The sequence below is a fragment of the Trichosurus vulpecula genome, chromosome 6, assembly GCF_011100635.1.
Source record: "Trichosurus vulpecula isolate mTriVul1 chromosome 6, mTriVul1.pri, whole genome shotgun sequence".
Taxonomy (NCBI): Eukaryota; Metazoa; Chordata; class Mammalia; order Diprotodontia; family Phalangeridae; genus Trichosurus; species Trichosurus vulpecula.
In genome coordinates this window covers 182933943-182957907 of record NC_050578.1, presented here as the reverse complement: position 1 = coordinate 182957907, position 23965 = coordinate 182933943, and the positions used below count along the sequence as shown (strand labels likewise).

The 23965-nt window shown below is 35.3% G+C and overlaps 1 protein-coding gene across 2 annotated transcripts in view; it reads left to right on the top strand.

Annotated features, from left to right (window-relative positions):
• Positions 1 to 23965, top strand: part of TBC1D19 (TBC1 domain family member 19) — a 114793-nt gene that overhangs the window by 7306 nt on the left and 83522 nt on the right. The window contains exons 2-7 of one of the 2 annotated variants that reach the window (XM_036764702.1): positions 8836 to 8908; positions 9685 to 9730; positions 12758 to 12833; positions 17570 to 17644; positions 19825 to 19888; positions 21026 to 21072. In XM_036764702.1, the coding sequence (XP_036620597.1) occupies positions 8836 to 8908; positions 9685 to 9730; positions 12758 to 12833; positions 17570 to 17644; positions 19825 to 19888; positions 21026 to 21072 (381 nt within the window). The remainder of the gene's footprint in view (positions 1 to 8835; positions 8909 to 9684; positions 9731 to 12757; positions 12834 to 17569; positions 17645 to 19824; positions 19889 to 21025; positions 21073 to 23965) is intronic. The other variant, XM_036764703.1, reaches the window with a different exon arrangement.

Genomic DNA, 23965 nt, shown 5'->3' with positions numbered 1-23965 from the left:
TCTCAGACCTGAATTTAGGAATATTAATATGGAGGACTGATAGGAGAGGGAAGAAAGCTTTGATTCAGGGACAGAAGCCTTTAGTGCTTTTCATTGACCATCTTAAACTTCTTAAAATATATCATGAACTTAAAACCCATCATCAAAGACAACTAAATAAATGTACAAAATAAAGTATAAACCTTAGCATTTAAGTGTAGAATCAAACAAATTGAAAGAGAATCTAGAAAATTTGTATTCCCTTCCAAGTCCATGAGAAAGATTTGCTACTGATGGGGTGCTAATGATGAACCTCTAAGAGGTCCTGAACTTTCCCACAAATTTCAGCAACCAAGTCTCTGGCATTTCGATGAGGCATCCTGCCTGTCCCAGTATAATCCTTTTAACTGCCCTTTCATTGTGGCCCTCATTGTCTGCACCTGGCCCACCCACGCTACTTTTTACTCCTTAATCCTATCCATATCATCCCACGATCTTTCTGTATAAAATTTTTACTTCCATTAAATTGCACAGATTCTTAGAATCTGGCCCACCCAACCAGTGTCCTAATAAACTTGCTACTTGGACTGAAAAGAAGGCTTGAGTGGTCAGATTCTTTCCAGGCAGACCCACCTTGTACCCCTTGCATTTCAAGGTTCCTAGCACCCCTAGACTACATTGCTACTTTTTGCTTGTTTTTTTTTGTTTGTTTGTTTTTGGTCTTTTTAAAAAACATGGAGTTGTAGTTAATGTGTATGCCATTCTGGTTCTGTTAATTTCACTTTGAACCTCTTCATATCGGTCTTTTCATGTCTTTATATTCATGTTTCTTATTTTAGGTATCATTACTCTGCTACATTAATATGCCCTAATTTATTTAGCCATTCTCCAGTTGTTGGACACGTATTTTGTTATTATAGGTATATCTGGCAGGTAAAGTTTTTGCACAATTATGTGTATTTCTGTATTTTAGGTTCTTTTTTTTCCTTTGTAGAAGACATTTTAAGGAAAACATTTCCTACATAGCATATCACAGTGGATAAAGTTAGCAAATTATGTGGTCTCTTTCTCTGAATTCTTATTATGATTCTGCCTCTGAAACTTAATAGCTATGTGACCATAGCCAAGTCATTTAACTTCTCCCAGCTTCAGGGACTTCTCTAAGACTTATTAAGTTAGAAATTAATTCCTTGACACAGATTCCTGTTTAAAAGGTTTTATGATTCACATTGTATATTATCAAGTTCTTTGAAACATTTGTACCAATCTATAACACTTTTAACAATGTATCAGAGAGCCCATTTCTTGATAGCCTTAACAATGCTTACTTTCCTATTTTTTGGCTTTTGATAAATTTATGCTTTTAAAAGACTTGCACAGAAGATGGATGCAACTGACTCTAACTTATCTTTCTAGACAGTTCTCACATCCTTCCCCTTTATGTACTTTACATATTAGCCAAGCTATACCACTTGATGTTTCTCAGAAAATTAATGCAAAAACATAGCACAAGTCCTGTAAGAATAGCATTAAGGGCTCTCAGTAAAGTTCAAAATGAGCTGAGGGTGACTAGGAAAGCCAAGGACATAAAAAAAAGTGCTTTCGTTTGCTTGTATTTTAGCAATTTTAGGGAAGAGAGGAGGATTAAAAAAAGAGCTATTATTACAGCCCAAGGTAGATGGGACTTTGATTACAACTGTTGGAGAGAGGACCAAGCAACTCATTGAACTATTATTTTGCTGATTTTGTTTTCCTCTGACTGGGAGAATGATCTTTGCCTTTGAAAGGACAGAACAAAAGTGGCCAATAGGAAGTTTGAACCAAAGATAAAGAGATAAGTGAGCACAGGGTTTCCCTTGATGAACTTATCACCAGGCCTAGATGAACCATATCCTAGGATACTGACAGAACTGGCAGGTGATATTACTGAGCCATGGTCAGTGATCTTTGAAAGATTGTGGAGAACTGGAGAGGTGACATAGATCTGGGGGAGAGCAAGTATTGCCCTGATTTAAAAAAAGGAGAGTAGAGTATGGAGCTTATACACCAGTGAATTTGATTTTGATTCCCAGCAAACATCTAGTTTGCTTTATTAAAGAGATAGTGAATGTCTAGAAAAGGAAGTAGTGATCAGTGAGCCAGAATGGGTCATACAAAACTAATTTCATTTCCTCTTTTAGTAAGTGTTAGATCCTCTTTCAGACTGGTAAATCAACATAGAATGCTTAGATATAGTTTGCTGGATTTTAGCAAAGAACTTGACATCACCTCCCTTGCTAATATTGCAAACAAGAGAGATGGAATAATCAGATTGAAGAGTGCCTGGACAATTTGTGTACAACTCTATTATTCTATTTAATATTAGCATTAGTGACTTTAATAGAGGCAAAGATGGCATGTTTATCCTATTTGTAGATTGACAGAATCAGGGTCCAAAAAGATCTTGATGGATTGAAATGTCATCTTCTTTGGTGCAGGGAATTCCTTTTGTTGCCAGTTGCTCCTCACTGATGAATCTAGGAGTTCCTGACATCTGAACCACTAGGCAGTCACTAAGACTAGGAATGTCCACCTCAGGATTTCCCACCTCTGCTCAGGGAAAGACACAAAGCACATTTATTTTAAAAGCCAGACTCCTCTAGGCCAGTATATATGTTCTCTCTACTATGCATAAGCAGGAGCCATTTGTGCTGGATTGGTAGAGAGCATCTGAACTGGAAATTTGAGAGAGTTACAGCCCACAACATGGGAGGGAGAGAGGAACTTTTAAAATTGATGTACTGCTCCTGTCTATCCTCAGCAAATGAACTGGGTGCAGTTGGCACATTTGTCCATATCCCCAGTTCCAGGAGTCTCTCTGGGCTTCTAGGCAGAATTAATTATTGTTCTCTCTCAGTGGTTTGCAGGAAAGAATCAGAATCACAACAATGTCCATGTAGCATAAATTTCAGTTAGCTTCTCAGATACAAAGTTAGAAGAAGAAAAAAAATAACAACGTTCAGTCACTTCCTTAAGTACAGTTATTAGATGATCTTAACGTTCTAGAGATCTACCTTGGTTTGAAATCTCTCACTTTTGGAGACACTTTTGGAGACTTTTATGACATTCTTTAACTTACTGGCTATGTCCATAAACAGTTATACATAACTGAGAACTGCTTGTTCAACTACATGATCATATCCAAAAAGCCATTCAAAACCAAATAGTTATTTCACCATTTATTCCCAAATATGACTTCCTTAAACCCTAAAGGGATTTTCTTTCTGTAGGCCTTCCCTTAGGTCCTGAGTGGGGAACCTTTGGCCTCATGTGGCCTTCTAGGTCCTTGGGAGAGGCCTTTTGAGTCCAAGTTTTCTGAACAAATCCTTTTATTAAGGGGATTTGGTCTGTAAACTTTGGATTCAGGCAAAGGGCACACTTGAGGACCTAGAGGGTCACATACTGAGGCCACCAGTTCCCCACCCCTGCCCCTAGGCATTAGCAATGCTGAACATTAGCTATATAGTCCTTCAAAAGCAGAGCAAATCTCCTTAATGCTATTTGTTCTTTTCTAGTGTAGGAAAGTCACTTTCAGTTCTCCAAAATTCAATCTCTCCTGACTGTTTTGAAGGAAGTATTCTAGTAGAATTTGGAAGAGGCTTAAATTACCCATTCTAGATGGCCACAAGCAAATTTATTCTCTAATTTTGCAGAGTTGAGGGGAACCTTTTGGTAAGCAATACTATTTATGGAGGCATCAACAGAAGCACTTCTAGAAACATGGAGGCCAGGGTGGGCTAACCTTCCTCTGCACTGCCTACTTCCACAAGATCATTCTGTTCCAGTTCTGTACAACTACACCAATTGTCCTGTGTTGGGCCTGCTTCAGGACAGACCCCTCATAGTTTGTGTTCAATATTGGAATGAAATGAGACACTTGTAGATTTAGCAACTAACAAAAGGAGATTTATTTAGCCATAGCCAGGAGGATATTCAGCAAGTATATGCTCAGAGGATGTCTTGAGCTGATTCAGCTAAGCAAAGCTCCCTTATCTGAGTTATCCATAATGGTCTGTCAGCTAAACATCAGAGAAATCTTAGAGCTTTTCATGGCTGTTTTGTACTGAGGCAACCAGAAAGTGATGTTAATAGCTTGAGCCTTTAGTCCCCTGAGCCAATCAAGTCTCAAGAATAGTTTCAGTACCTTTTAAGAACAAAAAAAAAAAACCTAACTTCCATAGGGGCAAGGGTTAGGTTACTGTTTACCTCACAAAATCATTGGTGACTTTGGAGAGAACAATTTATTTTTTTAAAAATAAATTTTAATTTATATATTTTGATTTTATATAACTTGTGTATTCTATTGCATTTCTTCTCCCACCCCTCTCAGAGAACAATTCCTTATAATGAGGAATTTTTAAAAAAGAAGAAGAAAGGTAGTAAAACAGACCAATATAATGAGTGTCCTTTGTCTCTAGGACCTCTGATTCTCTTTGTCTTGAGGAAGAAAATCCCTAAAAATCATATCTGTCATAAGGTCTCTATCTCTCTTTATAGCATATATCTCTTCTCCCATATTAGCATCCATCACTGCTATCCTATTTCACTTCTCAAACAAGAACTATCTTTTTCTTTCCCCTGCTTTAATCCCTCCCTTTGCTTCCTCTCTCATTCTCCCCTCCATTGCTTCTTAAACTATGGGTTGAAACCAAGGTTTCTGAACTGGCAATGACCAAAAATTAATTAAAAATCAAACACATAATGAATCTGAGGGGTTTCTGGCAGCGCTTGCCCACGTTGCATCTTGCAACTTCTTTGTAGCCTTGGCTCTGAACACACAGCATGCTCACTTTGCACTGGGCATGCCTTCAGGCCACACAACATCAAAAAGATGCCCTGCTCTAGGCTGTCTTCTTCATGAAAGACTGCAAGTTATTTTACCTTTATCATTAGCCTTTGACTTGTTTAGGGTACATCACATGTTCTCTTTCTTCTTCTTTTCCTACCCTCTTTTGTGTGTGCTCCCATTTTGTAATTTGGTCCCACCGAAAACCTTGATTCACCTTTAGATGGAGTGTTTGGTGAGGTTCATGCTGTTTCAGGTATGTTTCTCCAAGAATATTTCTATTCTTCTTTTTGAGTTGTTTTCACTCATGTCTTTTCCTGTACATTTAGAAATGTTTTGTTACTTTATTTTTCTTGTTCTTGGTTGATATATTTGTTTTCTCTTCTTATATTTATTTTCTGGGGTGTTTAAGAAGCAAATAATTTCTTTAGGTCAGGCTTTCTTTCTAGGAATATTTTGGATATCTATCTTTTTTCATTTACAATTAGACTTGGATTTGCAGATTAAGTCACCTTGGGCTGCATCCTGAGCTCCTTTGCTCTTTGGAACATTATTCCATTCCCTCTTGGCATACAGAGTAGTCTTGTGTTTTTCAAATTTGCTTTCCTTTTCATATGAAGGGCTTTCTCCTGGCCACGTGTAAATTTTTTGTTTTGTCAGTGGAATTGTTAGATTTAATAACTAGTACATGTGTCTTAGACTTTGAAGAATGGGTTTTTGTTTATATTTTTAGATGATCTATGGATTCTTTCCACTGGTACTTTGTTTTTTGTGTTCAGATGTTTTGGTCAGTGTTTTTGTATTACTTCTTGCATTATGGTGTTCAGGTTTTTTCACTTGTCATGTTCTTCTGGGAGCCCTATAATCCTTAAGTTGTCTTTGTATATCCTGTCTTCAGGATCAGTTCATATGCTTTGCTTTTATGGAGGTCATGCACGCTTTCATTGTTATTGGTTTAAGGTTCTCCAAGAGTGTTCTTCACTTCCACGTATTTATGTTACCAATTAGTTATGATTTTCTTGTTTCTTTGGTGAGATTTGCTAGAGTAGATTCAAATTTTTCTATGTGGCTAATTATTTTTGCTGTGCAGGGCATAAAGTCTTCCTTCACATTTTTTATTTAATTTTTAAACCACCTGGGAACATTCTGCTGTGGTTCCATGCTCTCATGGGAATCCACAATGCTCCTCTGCCTCTTTTGGTATTGATTACTTTCCTTTGTCTTCCACTATTTTTTCACAAACTCTTTTACCTGATTTGGAGGTCATTTTTCCTCCTAACTTTAATGTCTTCCCTTTTGCCTTATCTGTTTGTGTTCAAGGTCTTTACTTGAGTTTTCTACCTCCTGAGGTATTTGGTAATTTCAATTTTTTCCCTTACTTTCTCCTATTGCTCTCTTTTTTTACTCTCTTTTGATAGCAGTTTCCCTGAAGGCTGCATCTTAGAGCTGTCTTAGCTCTATTCCATACTGAGCAATTCACAGTCCACCAGCTTTAGTCTCTGCTCCAAGTCACTTCTGAAGGGGAACAGAACTAACCCAGATGGATGTTGGTCTCTTCTCCTTAGGCTTAGTGAGTGCCATACAGTGTCACACAGGGGCCTGTCTTTTTTCTCTCTGTTTTTCTGTTCTCTGCCTTAGCTCTGTTGGAACATAGAGTGCTACCATGCTGCTGTTGCAGCCTGAGCAAATTTCTTCTATTTGAAGATCTACACACTGGAGGAGGGAGGTGATTGAGTTCTTTTGTAAGTCTGTGGGTTGGCTTTTGTAGTCCTGTTTCTGGGAACATGGTAGGCAGTGGTGGAGGAGTTACTGGGTATTCAAATGTATTAGGGCTTAGGGATTTTGCTCTGTTATTAGGTCATCATGTTTTTACCTTATTTGGTTTCTTAATGGAACCATGGAAACAATTGAAATTGCTTTATCTCTTGAACTTAATTCCTATTTTGAAGAAGTTTGAGAGGTCATGAAGCTTGAAGGAAATGTCTAATCCTCCATCTTGTTGGTCACGTAGCAATGCTCGCTTAATGAATGAATCTGATGGCCTTTTCCAATCTTTTTCCTTTTTGGCCTTTGCAATATTTGATACTATTGACCACACTCTCCTCCTGAACACTCTCTTTTCTGGATTTTAATTACCCTATACTCTTTTGGCTCCTCTTCTACCTGTGTGACTGCTTCTTTGCCAGTTCATCTTCCATATCCATCTAACTATGGGTGTTCTTTTTCAAAGCTCTGTACTAGACACTCTTCTCTTTTGATTCTACACTCTCCCTTGCTGGATTTAATGATCATCTCTATGCAGATGACTCATAAATCTACATATCCAGTCCTACTTTCTTTCCTTAGCTTTAGTACCTTACATCCAATCACCCATTGGATATTTCAAACTGAATATCCTGTAGATATCTCAAACTCAGTGTGTCCAAAATGGAATTAATTTTTCTTCCCCTCCTTCCACCATCTCAATCCACTCCTTTTTGAAACATCTTTGTTTATGTTGGGAGCATCACCATTCTTCCAGCCACCCAGGCTCATAGCCCATTATTAATTTTGATTCCTCATTATCTTATCCTACATGACCAGTCAGTTGCAGGTCTTGTTAGTGTTTTTTTTTTAACTCTTCCCTTCTTCTCCCCACCCCACAACATTTCTTGCATCTGTTTCCATTTCTCTGTTCTCAGAGCAATTTCCTTTATGTAATCCCTTATTACCTTTCACCTAGACTATTTCAGTAGTTTCCTAATTGGTCTTCTTTCCTCAAGTCTTCCCTTCTCCAGTCAAAGCACCATACAGCTATAAGAATGATTTTGCTGAAGGGTGGGTCTAATCATGTCACTCCCCTACTCATTAAACTCTGATTTTTTTCCCTATTACCTTTAGGGCCAAATATGCACCTTTACAACCTGACCTCAATCTATCCTTTCAACTTCATTATACCTAATTCCCTTTCTTACACTCTGTGATTCAGCCAAATTGGCCTTTTTGCTGATCCTCACAAATGATTTCTCCCATTTCTATGCCTTTTTACTGGTCTCCCCTCTCCTCCTGCTCCTTTTCCTGGAATGCATCTCCTCCTTATCTCTCCCTTTTGTAGAGTCTCTAGTCTCCTTGAGTAATCATCTCAAGGACCATTTTCTACAGGAAGTTTTTTCTGATACATCTCAGTTACTAATTTACCTTGTTTCTGTATATAGTATGTTTATACTTATTTATGTATATATTGTCTCCCATGATAGAATATAAGATTCTTGAGGGCAGGGACTATTTTCATTTTTTTCTTTATATCCCCACCACCTAACACAGTATCTGGCATTTATTCAGCATGTAGCGTAATAAAATCATACAGGTAGAATGGGGTGGAGATAGGATTCGAGCCCAGCTTATCTGACTCTGAATCTAAAACTTGTTTTCTATATAATACTGTCTTCTGTTTTGGGAGAAAATTAGAACAAAAAGGTAGAATTTGAGTGGAAAGCATGATGAAGACAAAGGAGATAATCTCTACTAGAAACAAGTAAACCCATGTCTATTTGGTGTAAATTTAGGGAAAGTTAAGAAAATACATAAAAAATGTCTTAGTACTCTTATAAAAATTTCTCCAGAGGGTTAGCCACTGAACAAAAGTATGTCTAAGTACATCATAGAGATGTATGGAAGAATTCAAAATGGGGATGACAGATCCCTTTGAGTTTGATGTGTTCAATAAATTTATGGACACAAGAAAGGGGAAATTATATTAAGATCTCTTGCTTTCCTGTTGGGGTATGTAAAAAAGGTAAATATAAATAAATTATAAGTCTTTGTATTTTGAGTGGATTACAAACTATTGTCCATGATCCTATTATTTTCGGAAGAAGTGAAGAAGTCCTTTGTTAGGCTTTCCAGAAGTTAGATGTGTGTGGTGCTATGACAGGGAAATAGTATTTCTTTGCAGAGTGTATACATTTACTATATCTGCTTTGGTTTGAACAGTGGTCAATACCAACCAAAAGGCTTAATTTTAACAAGTTTATTTTTTTTAAACGTAACAGGTTAGTCTTCAGAAACCTGAGATTAAACTTGAATCACTCAAAGAAGATATTAAGGAGTTCTTTAAAATAACAGGTTTGTAAAATTTATTTTTTCGTCATACTAAAATACTTCACACACCACCCCCACCCCCACCCCCACCCATCCAATTACTTCTGCTACAGTCTTTTTGTGGAAAAGAATGAGTAGTAAACCCAAAAGTGAATGAGTTTCTAATTGTAGAGAGAGAGGGAGTTTCTGAAGGCTCAGTAAGTGCTGAGTAAATGACTAATTACATTAATGAATACTAGATGCCTAGCCTAGATGAAAAATATGTTAAGCGTAATGAGTTATCTAATAAGTTTAACAGACATGATTGATTTTTCTCCTTTGTATTCACTCTTTCTTCATACTCCTTATCTGATTTCCCCAACTGAAAAAGGGAAGGAAATAAAATTGCAAATTAAAATGGGGGGGTGGGGTATAGGGAAGGACTTTAAAAACTCACTTTGTCCAAACTAATTTTATATCTGAGGCCCAGAAAGCTTGTGACTTGCCCAAGTATTAGATCCCTTTATTGCTAGTCCAATTTTTTTTTTACCACTTTACAAAGCAATCAGAGATATTGTGTATCCTGACAAAAGGAAAAGAGGGATTTCTAGCCCAAGAAAATGGAGCATAATGCTATTTTATCGAGGAGAATTGACTCAGTGATAGCCCTGGCACCCAACGTTAGCCATCGGGGCCTGGTGGATGTGTAGGAGAATTTTAGGGAATGAAAACCAATATAACATAGTTTTGCATTGTGTAATTAATAGTGATATATAATTTTTTATTGAAACCTATATATTGAAAACATTTTATTTTTACAGGTTGGGAGAAGAAACTTCACAATGCTGTTTATAGTGAACTGACTGTGTGAGTTTTTCCACCTATTTTTAGATTTCTCTGTCATGCTGCATGCATTCTCATTTCCTGTCCTTAACTACCACATAAGGATGTTGTGAAGATGAGTGAAATAATCTATGTGAAAACACTTGGAGGGCTTAGAAGAGGTGCTGTGTATATCTTCTTGGTACAATTAATTAATATTTTATTTAATATGTTAGTGTTGACATATTATTACCCCAGACCTTACTGTGGAAATTCACTAATGAACTTGATATCAGTATTTTTGATTTTTATTGTTATAGACTAAGGATTTATATTTACATATCATTTATCCTATACAGTGGAAGAATAAGATTACTCACAAAAGTGAACTTTACAGATAACTTATGCAGGAAAACTTTTTAAAAATTAAACATTTTGAATGAAAATTTCCTGTATTTACTCATAGCTAATTATCAGTATAATGTTGATTACATCCCCTTAACTCCTACTCTAATGCTTTTACCACTATACCAAGTATATCTTTTGTGGGATGGGAGATAGCCAGGCCTGTTAAAATTGTTTATAAAGAATAAGCAGACTCTTAAGTGATAGTGTGAGAACATATCCTGCATATGCATATTTTGGTGAGTTATCTTCGACTCATCTGTTTTGGCTGCTTTTAGGCTTTTTTTTTTTCTTTCTTACTCTCTGGTTCTTAGCTTTGTTTTGTATAGTTGAGGTTGCCTTTTGGTAGTTCCTCTATAGACTTCTAGGGGACAGTGAGATCAAGAATTTCACAGGATGAGAAGGCATGGATGAGTTGAGTGCTTCACTTTTTGTGAGTGTACCCCTATCAGTAAGATCGAAGATCTATTGAGATATTGAAGTAAGCAAAGGGTAAGACTCAAAAAGATTTGATTCTATCATCAACAAAATCCTTTCTCTCATGCACTTAATAATTTATAATGCATATTTCTTACTATAACATAAAATGTTTGTAACCATTATGGCCTTTCTTATCTACTAATACCAGCATTCTAATGATATTTTGTAGGATAAGCCCAGGTCCTGGAGTCAGGAAGACCTGGGTTCAAATTAGGCCTCACACACTTACTATGTGACTCTGGGCAAGTCATTTAACCTCTATTTGCCTTAATCCACTGGAGAAGGAAATGGTAAACTACTCCAGTATCTTTGCCAAGAAAACCCCATAGACAGTATGTTCCACAGGGTCATGAAGAGTCGTACACGACTGAACAGCACCAACAACAGCAGCAAACATCATGACTAGGGCGGCTAGATATTCTCTTCTTTACTGTGGCATGCTGTTCAAGGAAAGCTAGAAATTTAAAACTTAGGGGGAAAGGTAGAAATATAGTATTAAAACATTCAAAATGTAATCAGATCTCCTACTTGAACAAAACTGTCATTATTCGTTCATATCTCTTGCTTTTGAAGAGCATATTTGACATTGAGTTCCAGATAGCCTTGTAAATACTTTGTGGCTTCCTTCCATATTTTCTCAGGTTCAAATATCAACCTTAGGCTTTTCCCATTGCTATAAAACAAGAGTCCTCATAGCCTCTGACCTTATTCAATTTAAATCCTATCTTAATTTTCAGTAAACTATAAGATATACCTTCTTCTACATCTGCATTTTGGATAAAGTTTTCTGATAATTACATTATTACTTAAGATACTAGTAAATGTTCACAAGATTTTGACTCTGAAAAGAGGTGATTTAATTTTAAAACAGTTAAAGTAAATGATTTTCACTGTGCTTTTACTTCAAATTATTTGGCTTTATAAATTATACATATCATACAAAACAAACTGCTTTTAGAATGTCTTTTGCGGATAGGATGTTGCCTAAAACACCCATATGACTGTATAGATTCCCTCCTCTGGCCAATTGGTTTGTTAGGTTTTTGAATTGAAACATTTTAGAGGTGAAAAAATGTTATAGTTTTTTTTTAAATTTGTTTTACTTAAGCAAATGAAGTAGTTTAGATAGAACATTCTAAAAGATGGCATTCGTTCTAGGTTTAAGATACCAAATATTTTCTGTTTCATGGGACAGCCTAATACCTTGACTTCCCTTTTGAAATACCCTTACATTGACCTGTGATCATATTACCCCAACTCTTAAAGGCAAAGTAGGAGGCTTCAGGGAGTCGCTTCACTTGACATGCTTTTAAACTTCGTCACAGAATGGAGGACCTCCCTTGTTTCTTCTGAAATTAATCTCATGGAACACCATAGTTCCTCTATTAGGTTACTAATTGGATCTACTTGACTGTAGGTATATGTAATTGAAGATAATTTCAACACGAATTATGTATGACTATGAAAGAAAGTAGAATCCTAAAAGTAAAAAATGTTATAGATTTGCTTATCTGATATGTATATATATATATATATATATATATATATATATATACACACATACACACATACATATCTAAATTATATATGTATATAAAGCATTTGAGATTTACTTCAGAGCGTGTTATGTTCCTTGGAAAAACAAGAAAAATTGATGTAGTGCATTGAGAAAAGGTTAACATAGAGCTTTTTAAATATTTGAAATATAGCCAGTAAATCAGTAATATCAAGTTAGAGAAGCAGTGTAGTATACCCTGTAGTATACACAGTACTGGACTTGAAGTAAGGAAAACCTGAGATCAAATCCCTCTAACACTTATTGCCTAGGTAACTATGGATAAGTTATTTAATTTCTCTGAATCCCAATTTTCTTATCTGTAAAGTGGGAATAGTAATACTTGTAGTACATACTTTACAGGATTTTTGCAAGACTTAAAGAACACCTTATATGTAAAGTCCTTTGCAAACTTTAATATGCTATGTAAATTTCAGTTACTGTTATTGAGATAAGAAATAAAAATTTATTAGCTCTTTCTATCTTGACCTTAGGACTGTTGATAACCATCTTATTTCATTGATAATATATACTGTAGAAATAAGAATACTTCAGCTAAAAAATATCCACAGAACCTACAAATTGTCACAAGTAATATAAACCTTTAATCTCCTTTTATGTATTTTTTCCAGGTTTCCTTTACCTAGGCATCCTGCAGCACCACCTGAACATCTAAAAGAACCTTTGGTATATATGAGAAAAGCGCAGGTTGGCTATTTTTCATTTATGTAAATATATATATATATATATATATATATATATATATATATATATATATATATATATATATATATGTATGTATATATACATACACATGTGTATATTTTTCCCACTATACTAGGTGAAAAACCTTTACTGACCTTATAAGCATATACTGTTTATTAATTATATGAAACCTTGGTAAAAGCAACTATTGAGATATAAGCAATATAGCAAAAGAAATATTTTGTATTTGTTTAACTATTCTTATCAAAACATCAGAGTCAATAACTATAGCAACCACTGGAGAAAATAGGAATAAAAAAATCCCATACCGTGTTGTCCAGAAATTTTGAATATGACAAAAAAATGAAGAGAGAGGGAGGGAGGGGGAGAGAGAGAATGAGACTGGCCCAGGACAGTCTTGAAGTTCTTTGGAATCTTGCTGTAGTCCACTTTTCAAGGGTTTTTGTACATTATTGTCCTTCACACCTTCTGCTCTCCAACCATGCTGGTCTGTTTGCAGTGTATACAACATTACATCTCCTGCTTCTGTACCATTGTACAGGCTTTCCCTCTGTGCCTGGAATCTGCTGCCTTTACCTCCACCTCTTAGAACCCTGAGATGCCTTCAAAGTTTACCTCAGTTGCCAACTCCTATATGAGACCTTTCTCAATCCCCCTACCTACTAGTCTTCTCCAAAGTTATTTTGTGTTTATTTTGTTTATATATGTTCTTTTTACTTATCCATGTTAATATTGTTTCTTCCATGGGAATGGGGGGATAGGGGAGGGATTCTTAGAGGGGGGAGGCAGGTAATAGGAGGGCAGGGTGGTTGGTGGAGGAGGGGGGTAGGCAAGTAATAGGAAGGTGATGTAGCAGGTAGAAGTAAGTAGAGGAGGTGGGAGGGATAGGAAACAAAAGATATGTACAAACACAAAAAACAAAGATCAGGAGTAGATTATGTTTGGGAAAGTACATGTCTATATACACATGTATATATGTATAAGTGTATGTATATATCTGTATGTGTATGTATGTGTTAAGAAATATTTAAATTATATTGTAGCCTTCTGAGGGGTGGGGGGAAGGGAAAAAAAGAACAAAGTTAAAAAGTGCACAGCAGAAAACAAAAGAAAACACAAGGAAGCAAAGAAAAGATGGACAATTCTCAACACAAGGTATATTATTTATCATACAGGCTTTCTTGAAATGAAAACTTATTGTTACATATTTTGAATCCTCTCCTATGTTCTGTTATGCACATAACATGCTTTTTTTTCTTTCTTATTTTATATTTAAGTTTATGATATGTTTGTTTCTTTTCTCTATTTTGTATTTGTGTTCTGGTAAAATAAAATTTAAAAAAATTTTTAAAAAATATATTGTTTCCTCCAATAGAAAGTAAGGGCCTTGATGTCAGGAATTAGTTTTGCTTTTTACTTTGCATCTCCAGCAACCTGCACAATGCCAGGCTCATAGTAGATGCTTAATAAATGCTTATGGACTGATTCATTGACTGTCGAGAATACTACAGGAAGGCCCCAAGTATGTTGGAGGACTATATTTAGAGAATTTTTGAGAGGGCATAGATGAGAGTCACACAGGGTGACCATTCACGGCATCTAGATGGTACATTGCATAATGCACTGGACTTGGAGTCAGGAAGAACTGAGTTCAAATTTTGCCTCAGACACCAGCCAGGGGACCCTAGGCATGTCACTTAATCTCTGTCTACCTCAGTTTCCTCATCTGTAAAATGGGGATTATAATAGCACTTACCTTCCAGGGTCATCATGAGGATAGAATTAAATATTATTTGTAAATCACTTTGCAAATCTTAAAGCACTATGAAATGCTAGCTATTATTTTTATTATCATAATCATTGGAGAGAATACCCACATTGATGAGCTTTACAATTCCTTGAAGTATCAAAGTATTATTGTATTTTTTGTTTGTCTTCATTAACATTTACATTTTAACAAATTCCTAGAAAAAGTCAAACCAACATAGTTTGATTATATTAAAATTTTCTCCTTTGACTTTTAGGGTACATAGAATTTCTGTCTGAAGTGAAATAGATTTTTTTGAGCCAAGACATCAGGAAGATAATGAGGTGAAAAGAGAATTAATTACTAGTTGACAGCTGAAGCTTTACTTCTGTAGTTCTTTATTTGGTTGTTCCTTGACACAAGGATTGCAAAAGTGTTTATGTTCATAAAAATCATCAAATGTTATAGTTATAAGGATCCTAACGATTCATCTGGTTTATCCATTTCATTCTTCAAATGAGGAATGATAGTGCTGTTTTGTGACACAAAAGGAAATGTGAGATATGGTAGAATTTCTAGTTAGCATTGTCATTTTAAAATATTTATTGTGAATATACTGAAAGAGAAAAATGTCCAGTTTCACATAGTTATTTCGTAGGAAAATATGGCTTCCCAGGTCTTATGTTGATCAAGGTTTTAGTTTGAACTTATGTTTTTCGGAATGTTAACAGTTTTATTTAGCCAGCAGATAATAGAATCCCCTCTTAAAACTGTTTGGTTTTTTTTTATTTGACATGGTTGTTTTGAAGAAGAAACAACGAGAAAGATTCATTTGTAACATCTTCAAGATCCAAAGGCCTTTTTACAAGTTATATAATAGGACTTGTTGGGACTTTAAAAAAAATTCTTATTCAATTATCATAAGCATTTTAAAAGATGATGAAATGTTGCCAACAGTTATTCAAAAGATTTTATTGATTCACTGGCATTTTTTTTACTAAGCTTTTTGATATTCATGGATGTTCAGAAAATACATATGAAGCTGTTTGAAATCCTTTGAGTCAATACTGTAGATATCACTTGTAATGGAAAGTGAATATAAATTGGTAGTAATTTCATTTATACAGGAAGTAGGATACAATAAAAGGTAAATGTCTTCCTATATTAAAATTTTAGAATGTGAAAGGATAGTCACTGTTCGTTTTGCTTTTAATCAATGTTTAAAGTTCTTGTTTATTTTGTAAGTCTTTAGGGGGTAGAGACCATTGCTTCCTTTACATTTTGTACTGATGCCTACTGTTCTGAACTTGCAAGCTTACTTTTCCTTCATTGTCTAATAAACAATTTGCCAGTCTAAATTTCCCATTACTCTTTCTTTTGTGTGTATATGGCAGGTAATAAATGAGCATTTGTGCTAAACTCTTAATATCTATTAATATCTTAATATCATCATTAAATTTTCCCAATATCACTTTTAAGGTTTAAAGGTTTCATTTCTTACACTCCACAAATGAGAACTACTGAAGATGGGATACCTATGAATTATATAATCATTAGAATTTGAGATTTGAAGTTCATGTTGAAAACTAAATAAAAAATTTTAAATTTAAAATACAAAAAAAAAATTGAGATTAGGAGGCCAGCAATGATCCAAATAGGAAACTTTCTCTACTCCTATAGAAGTTTTCTCATGTAGCAGCCTGAGAGAATGAAAATGATCAAGACAGAAGAAACAGTGCCCATGCAAAAGTCATAGAAGCTGTTGAATTTCTAGGAAAGCTAGAAACCACCACTGTACAAGGGATTTTTAACACTGACCAAGTAGGTTTAAGAAAGAGCTGAGGGATTCTCTCCTTGAAGGCATGAAGGAGGAAAAAATCATGCCATTATTGGTTTGCATTAATGAGAAAGGAAACAAGTTTTTTATAGGTATTTGCTTTTCTTAGGGCTCTTTACTTTCCTAATTATAAATATGTGTATCTGTAAAAAACATAAGGATGTGTGTTTTAATCTCAACTTCTTTAATTTCTTGTTTCATTCTTTCACCAAACGTTAATTTCCTGACCATATGCAAAGTACCATGCTTAATATTGCGGGAGAAACAAAGCTCAGTAAAACTCAACTTGTCTTATTTTTTCCCATCCAGATAATTTTTATGATCTTTATCCATGTTACATAACCATGGATGACCCCCAAGAATCTGTCCTGTTCCCTCTTCTCTTCTCCCTGTGGACTGTTTTACTTGGGGACCCCATCAGCTCCCGTTGTTTAATGTATAATCCCTGTGCAGATGCATCTCAGATCTACTTATCTAGCCCTAATCTTTCTTCTGAATTCCAGTCTTATGTCCCCTACTGCCTATTGGACATCTTGAACTGGATGTCCCACAGACATCTTAAACTCGATATATCCAGAACTGAATTCATTGCCTTTTCCCACCAAACCCTCCCTTCTGACCAATTTATTGCTTTTGATGGTACTATAATACTCCCATCATTAACTCAGGCTTTCAATCTAGGTATCATTATTGACTCCTCAGTTCCTCACTTCCCCCTTGGTTTTTCTTTATTTTCCTTTTTTTCATTCTGCCTCCATGCATTGGTAACCATAATATGCTGTTTCTTGGTAGATGTATTTAAATAGTATGGCAAATATATTTTGCAGTGGCAGCTTATGTCATTTCACAGAATGATATAACATGCCATGTGAATAATAAAATCAAATAATTTGCTGCTGGTGTGGAAATAAGATTTTGCTAATGATTCTATAGAATCTCAATTTTATCAAACATTTCAAAGGTGCTTAAAATTTAATGTTCTTTCAACTATCAATACATCCTAATAACAAAAATTAAGATTACTAACCACCATTAACTAACACCATTTTGTTCTTTACTTCATGTAAAACTTTTATATTAACTGACTTTTAAACATGAATTAAAGGAAAAATTTACTGGTTTTATATGTTTCAGGGAAGTTGGGAGAAAAGAATTTTGAAGAGTCTAAATAGTATGTGTACTGAACTAAGTATCCCATTGGCACGGAAGGTACTGTTAACATTTTTATTGCTTATATATTTTAAAGTGAAATTAACGCTCATGGAAGGTGTCATGAGAATAGTTACAACATAGCCAAAAGTAATGCATGTTTCTCTATGCTGTTTAAATAGTATGACAGTCTCTTTGAGAAACTGGTATGGGTGAATTTCCATAATGAATGTCACTCCAGTCCTCTGTGGATACTAATAATGAATTTTATGATGTACCTTTGTTTCTTAAGAATAGTTTCTTAAATGGAAACGTATTTCATTCTTGATTTTTTTTTTCAGGGACTAGTTATCCAAATCATGGACTCTTTAGGCTTATCAACTATAGTATTAGTATGAATAATGTAATTATAATACATACATTGCCTTTTAGATATTTTACTTTCATTTTTGATTCCATTAATCAGAAATAAGAACTAGTTAAGTAACTGTTACATTCAAAAATTTAACCAGAACATTGTTTGCCATGGATTGAATTGGGGAAAAACAAACTAGAATCATTCTCTCTTTACAAAAAGCCTCACCACATGTCTTCAACTCTAACCACATCTTTTTGCCATTTTATTTTGAATGGGAGAGAGAAGGGGCAAAAAGGAAGGAAGGAAGATTAGAGTGATGCCCTAGATTGGCTTACGTATATTTATATATGATGAAAATATACATTGCACACAGCGGTAAGAGGCAGAGCTGGGATGTAAACATAGACCCTCTGACTGTAAATCTACTTCTATTTCTTTCTTCCTTTCAATCAAAACTTTCTTCTGTTGGGTAAGATCTTTTTATTTCATAGATGTAAAGAAGGCTTTAGGCTTCTAATTATCGAGGCTCAAAGACATCAATCAACACTAACAGCTCTTCTTGCCTTCAACATAAATTCTGTAATCCAGCCCACCCTCCTCAAACCCTTCCAACTTGGTCTGGCAGATCTTTCTGTTGGTTTGGTCTTTCTTATTTTTATTTCTCTTCTCTTCTCTCTCTCTCTCTCTCTCTCTCTCTCTCTCTCTCTCTCTCTCCCTCTCCCTCTCCCTCTCTCCCTCTCCCTCCCTGTCCCTGTCCCTCTCTCCCTCTTTCTTAAACTCAGAGTTCAATCATAGCTAAAATTCCCAGTGCAGTAGCTACCTGGTGCTTCACACACTCTTTCATAAGACACTATTACCTAGACTCATTCTACCACTGAGAGTCTGAATTCAACCTGGGAATTCCATAGAACGTCACTGCTTGTTCAACTTCATAATCACCTAAAGCAATAGCTAATAAGTACAACCCTCCTGTCATTGGAGAAAATTCAATTACTTAAGCTTAAGACAGTTTCGCTAAAGATGTATTATCTTATATAGCTATTAATTTTCTTCTTCTCATTTTCAAGCTGTAAGCCTGGTGTCCCCTGACAGGGTGCTTCCTTGTCTGGTACTCAAGTGAAAAACTCAAGCATTAGGAGAATGTCCTAATATAGTGATAGTACCAGAAATATTCCCTATCCAGTAGGTAGAGCACCAGTGGGAATTACAAGCCTTTTAAGGAGTGTGAGGGATCCGAAAATAGCTAATCAACATAACTACCCCTAATCAATTTGTAGAAATTGATTTTCTGGTAAGGAGCAGGTCTTACATGATACAGTAACTTCCTAGTACACTTGGTAGAACCTTGCCAGGTAGAGACAGAGTGCAGGGAAAATAACAAGCCTCTAAGTTTATTAGCCTAGTCACTATCTATAATAAAATTCATTCTCATGCTAGGACAATATAAAATTTTATTTTTTTACGTAATATTTTATTTTTTTCTAATTACATGTAAAGTTTATTTTTTATAAAATTTTGAATTCCAAATTTTCTTCCCTAAGGCAGTAGGCAGTTTGGTCTAGGTAAACCTATTTCCATGTTAGTCATGGTGTGAAAGAAGAACCAGAACAAAAGGAAAAAAAAAACAAAGTGAAAATAGTATGTTTGATCTTCCTTCAGACTCCATCAGTTCTTTCTCTGGATGTGGATAGCATTTTCTATCATGAGTCTTTTGGAATTGTCTTGGATCATTGTATTGCTGAGAAGAGCTAAGTCACTCATAGCTAGTTGTCATACAATGTTGCTGTTACTGCGTACAAGACAACATATGATTTGCTAAATTTCATTGCTAAACTTCATACAGTTTTTAAAAATTGAAAAAAATCTTTTCTTTTTTTTGTAGAGACCAGTTGTAGAGCAAAAGGAACTTCTCAATAAATGGAATGAAATGGGAACTGATGAACCAGGTATATAGAATTATTGTTTTTCTCATGTGAAGAGTAATACAAAATTATTTAGTCTGCAATTATGAATCTAAAACAGCACATATAAACAATTATTGAGGAAAGTTAGTGGCTTATTTTTCATCCCCAGCAAGCTTATATAGTTAAATGTGTGTATATGTGTATGTATATGTGTGTGTGTGTGTGTATGAACACATATATACATGAACACACACATATATACACATATGTGTTTATATATACATACATATACACACAAATATGCATATATGTCTATATAGATATATAAATATACTATGTCATTTGTTTAACTTTTTATGTCACCTTTAAAAATTTCAACTAGATTAACCTAATTTCCTAGTCAATTATGAGAATTATTTGCATTATTTAACCTTTAAAAATTAGTCTTTAAATATTCTTGGGTTTTTTAAAGTATGTTCCCTGGATTTCCTTACTTCTAGGCCCATATATATTTAAACTCAATTTTTTCCAAACTTTAATTTAGATTTTAAAGAAACTAACACAATATAAATTGAAAATTTCCAAGCCGTTATTTTTTTAAAAGAATATCATGAAATAATGGAAAGAACAATGGATTTAGAGTCACTCCAAATCCTGGTTTCTGTCTGGGCTCTTGCCACTTATTCACTGTGTAACCATGGGCAAGTCACCTAAGTTCTCTTTGCACTTCATTTCCTTCTTGTATAAAATGGGGTAATACACTACCTGCCTCACAGGGTTATTGTGAGAAAATCTCTTTGTAAACAACAAGAGGCTATATAAATGTGAGCACTTGTTACTGTTATTTAAGATGCGTTTATGTGGATGGTTTTGTGACTTAGTTCTGGAAGGCATCAATAACTAACTTTAGTAAAATAAGAAAACAAGTTACTCTTATTTAAAGGTGTGAGTTCTTTATATTTGCATAGTTTGATATTCTATCAATTCAGAGATACATAAATGAGCTCTTACAAATTTATGAAGGGGAAAAGTTATTTTTTGGTTATAACATAGGACTTCTGCCATCGGTTTCCATAATAACATTTTTAAATGGTATTAATCAAATTTATATAGTTTATTATATAAATGCTCAATAATAAGGTTTTAAGTGAAGTTTTGTTTCAATCTTTCTCATTCTAGATTTAAGCCTTTTCAGACCTGTTTATGCTCCTAAAGATTTTCTTGAGGTAAATACTACTAAATGGATTTTAAAAAATAAGAAAACAATGTGTATTGGAGACATGCTAATATTGCTGGAAAATCTCTATATACATGAACACTGGTAAAGAGGAGAAAATGTTGGGGATTGGAAAGGGGATGAAAAATATAAATCTATTGAGAAAATGATGATTCTACTTTAATAAACTAATAATGGTTTATCTATTCTGGAAAAATTTTACCATTTTCATTGTAAAAAAGAAAGTAATCTAGGTAGTTAGACTGACTGGAAGACAGTGGGAGATAATGAGGATGCTATGAACAGGTGGTGGCATATTATTGACTGTTTTGTAAAAGCCCTTAGGAAAGGAGAGGGGAGAACTGAGGAGACCACAGGGAGCTCTAAGTGGGAATCTATGAAAACACACACACACACACACACACACACACACACACACACACACACACACACCTCTTATACCTTGCTTTTTGAAAATCAGAAAAAAAATTATATTTTCTGGACTTGTGCTGTACAATTCAACAAATGTATTAAGGTCCTATTTGGAAAGTTCTGTGCTAAATAGGAGGGGCAGCTAAGTGGTGCAGTGAGTAGAGTCTTTGCCCTGGAGTCAGGAATATTTGAGTTCAAGTCCAGCCTCAGACACTTAACTAGCTGTGTGATGCTGGGTAAGTCACATAACCTCTGTTTGCCTCAATTTCCTCAACTATAAGATGAAAATAACAGCACTTGCAGAGTCGTTAGAATAAAATGAGATAATATTTGTAAAGCACTTAGCACAGTGCTTGACACTTAGTAGGTATTATATAAATCTTTATTCTCTTCCTCTTTTCCTAGCTGTTGACATAAAAATGTAAAAAACATGTTTCTTGCCCTTAATGAACTTATAAGGCAATGAGAGAGAAGGGAAACAGGATATCTGTTTATGAATAAATATGATATAAGGTACAAAGGAGAGAGGCTACTAACACTTCGCTAGAAAAATTCCAAAATTAAAGAATCACTTTGAGTTTGGGCAATCAGAATTTTTTCCCAAAGGAGGTGGCACCTCATCTGGCCCTTGAAAAAGAGGAGATGCGGAAGTGAGTACATTTTAGGCTAGGTATATCTTGTTCAAATTCACGGGGTTTGGGAGATTGTGAGACAAGATCAGGGAAAAAGTCCAGTTTGAATAGAAAGCAGAATGCATATTGGAGTGTTAAATAAGGCTAGAGAAGTAGGATCAAGAAAGATTGTGGAGGGACTTAGACAAGTAATGGAGAGAGGATCAGTTAGGAGACTCATGGCAGTAGTCCAGCCATTAAGATGACAACCATCAGAGCTAGGTTGGCAACATTGTGAACACAGAGGAAGATATGATATGAAAAAGGTCATGGAAATAGAATTAATAGGACTTTATGAACTGATTGGATGGTGGAGAAAGAGGAAAGAATCAAAGAGAATCCTGGACTTTTGTAGTTAGATGTCTTGGAGGAGAAATAGGGAAGTTGGGAGATTAGACAGGTTTAGAGGAAGAAGATTATTAGTTCAATTTTGTATATACTAAATTTGAGCTATAGTCGGATATCTTTTTATCCAGTAACAGCTGGAGATGTGAGACTGAGGCTCAGATGATACATTAGTTTTGATGTCTAGACGTGTGAGCAGAGCTGTTAATTTGTAATTTCAGAGGTAGGGAGGAAGAGATAGTAGAAATGCAGAGAACTCTCTGACATCTGATACAGACGTGAGCCCATCTAGCAGAGTCCATCACTTGTTCTTTGAGCAATTTGGGGAAGGTAAGCCTCAAGAGAGAGGGGTCACAATGACAGGACCCTGGGAATAGAGAACCATACCACAAGGTAAGGCATGATGATGTTCGTCACCATGTGGAAAAAAGTGTGCCCTTCCAAGCAGGAATTATGTGCCTTTTATATCTTAATACCCTGGGACAAAGCTCCACTGGCCCTATGCTAATTATGTCCCTGTTCGTAAGTCATCTATATATAGGTAATAACTGAAGTCGTGGAAGTGAATAATATTCCCTGACAGAACAAGTATACGGAGTTAAGTGAATAACGAAAAGGATAATGTTCCCCTATTATGTATATATGGATATATTATCGTCATTATATTATGTTGTATTATATATTTTGGGAGATAAGTCATATAACCTCTATTTGTCTCAGTTTCCTCAGCTATAAAATGAAGATAACAGCACTTGCAAAGTTGTGAGAATAAAATGAGATAATACTTGTAAAGCACTTAGCTCAGTCCCCGCCACACACACCTTTCCAGTCTTCTTAAACCTTACACTCTCTCACATATTCTGTGGTCCAGTGACACTTGAACAACACACTCCATGTCTCAGCTCTAAGCATTTTCTCTGGCTATCCCCCATGCCTGGAGTTCTCTCCCGCCTCATCTCTGCCTTCTTGGCTTCCTTCAAGGCCCAGCTAAACTCCTACCTTCCACAAAAGCTTTTGGAGGCCTCCTTAACTCTTGTGCCTTTCCTCTCTTGATTATCTCCAGGTTATCCTTGTATGTATCTTGTCTGTAAGTTTGCTTTCGTAGTTGGTTTCATGTTGTCTCCTCTGTTAGACTGTGAGCTCCCTGAGAGCAGGGACTGTCTTTTGCCTTTCTTTGTATCTCTAGCACTTAGCACGGTATCTGGCACATAGTAGGCATTTCACAAATTTTTGATGACTGACTGACTAAAGAACACCATATCATGCTGCTACCTGCTCAGTAATTTTCTTTGGCTTCCAACTGCCTCTTGGAACAAATCCATATTCCTCTGTTTGTCATTTAAAGCCCTTAACAATCTAGCCCCAACCTATCTTTGAAGGATTTATATTATTATGTGTGATACCTCTTCATGCATTATGTGCTGTAGCCTAAATGGCCTTCTTGCTGTTCCTCAT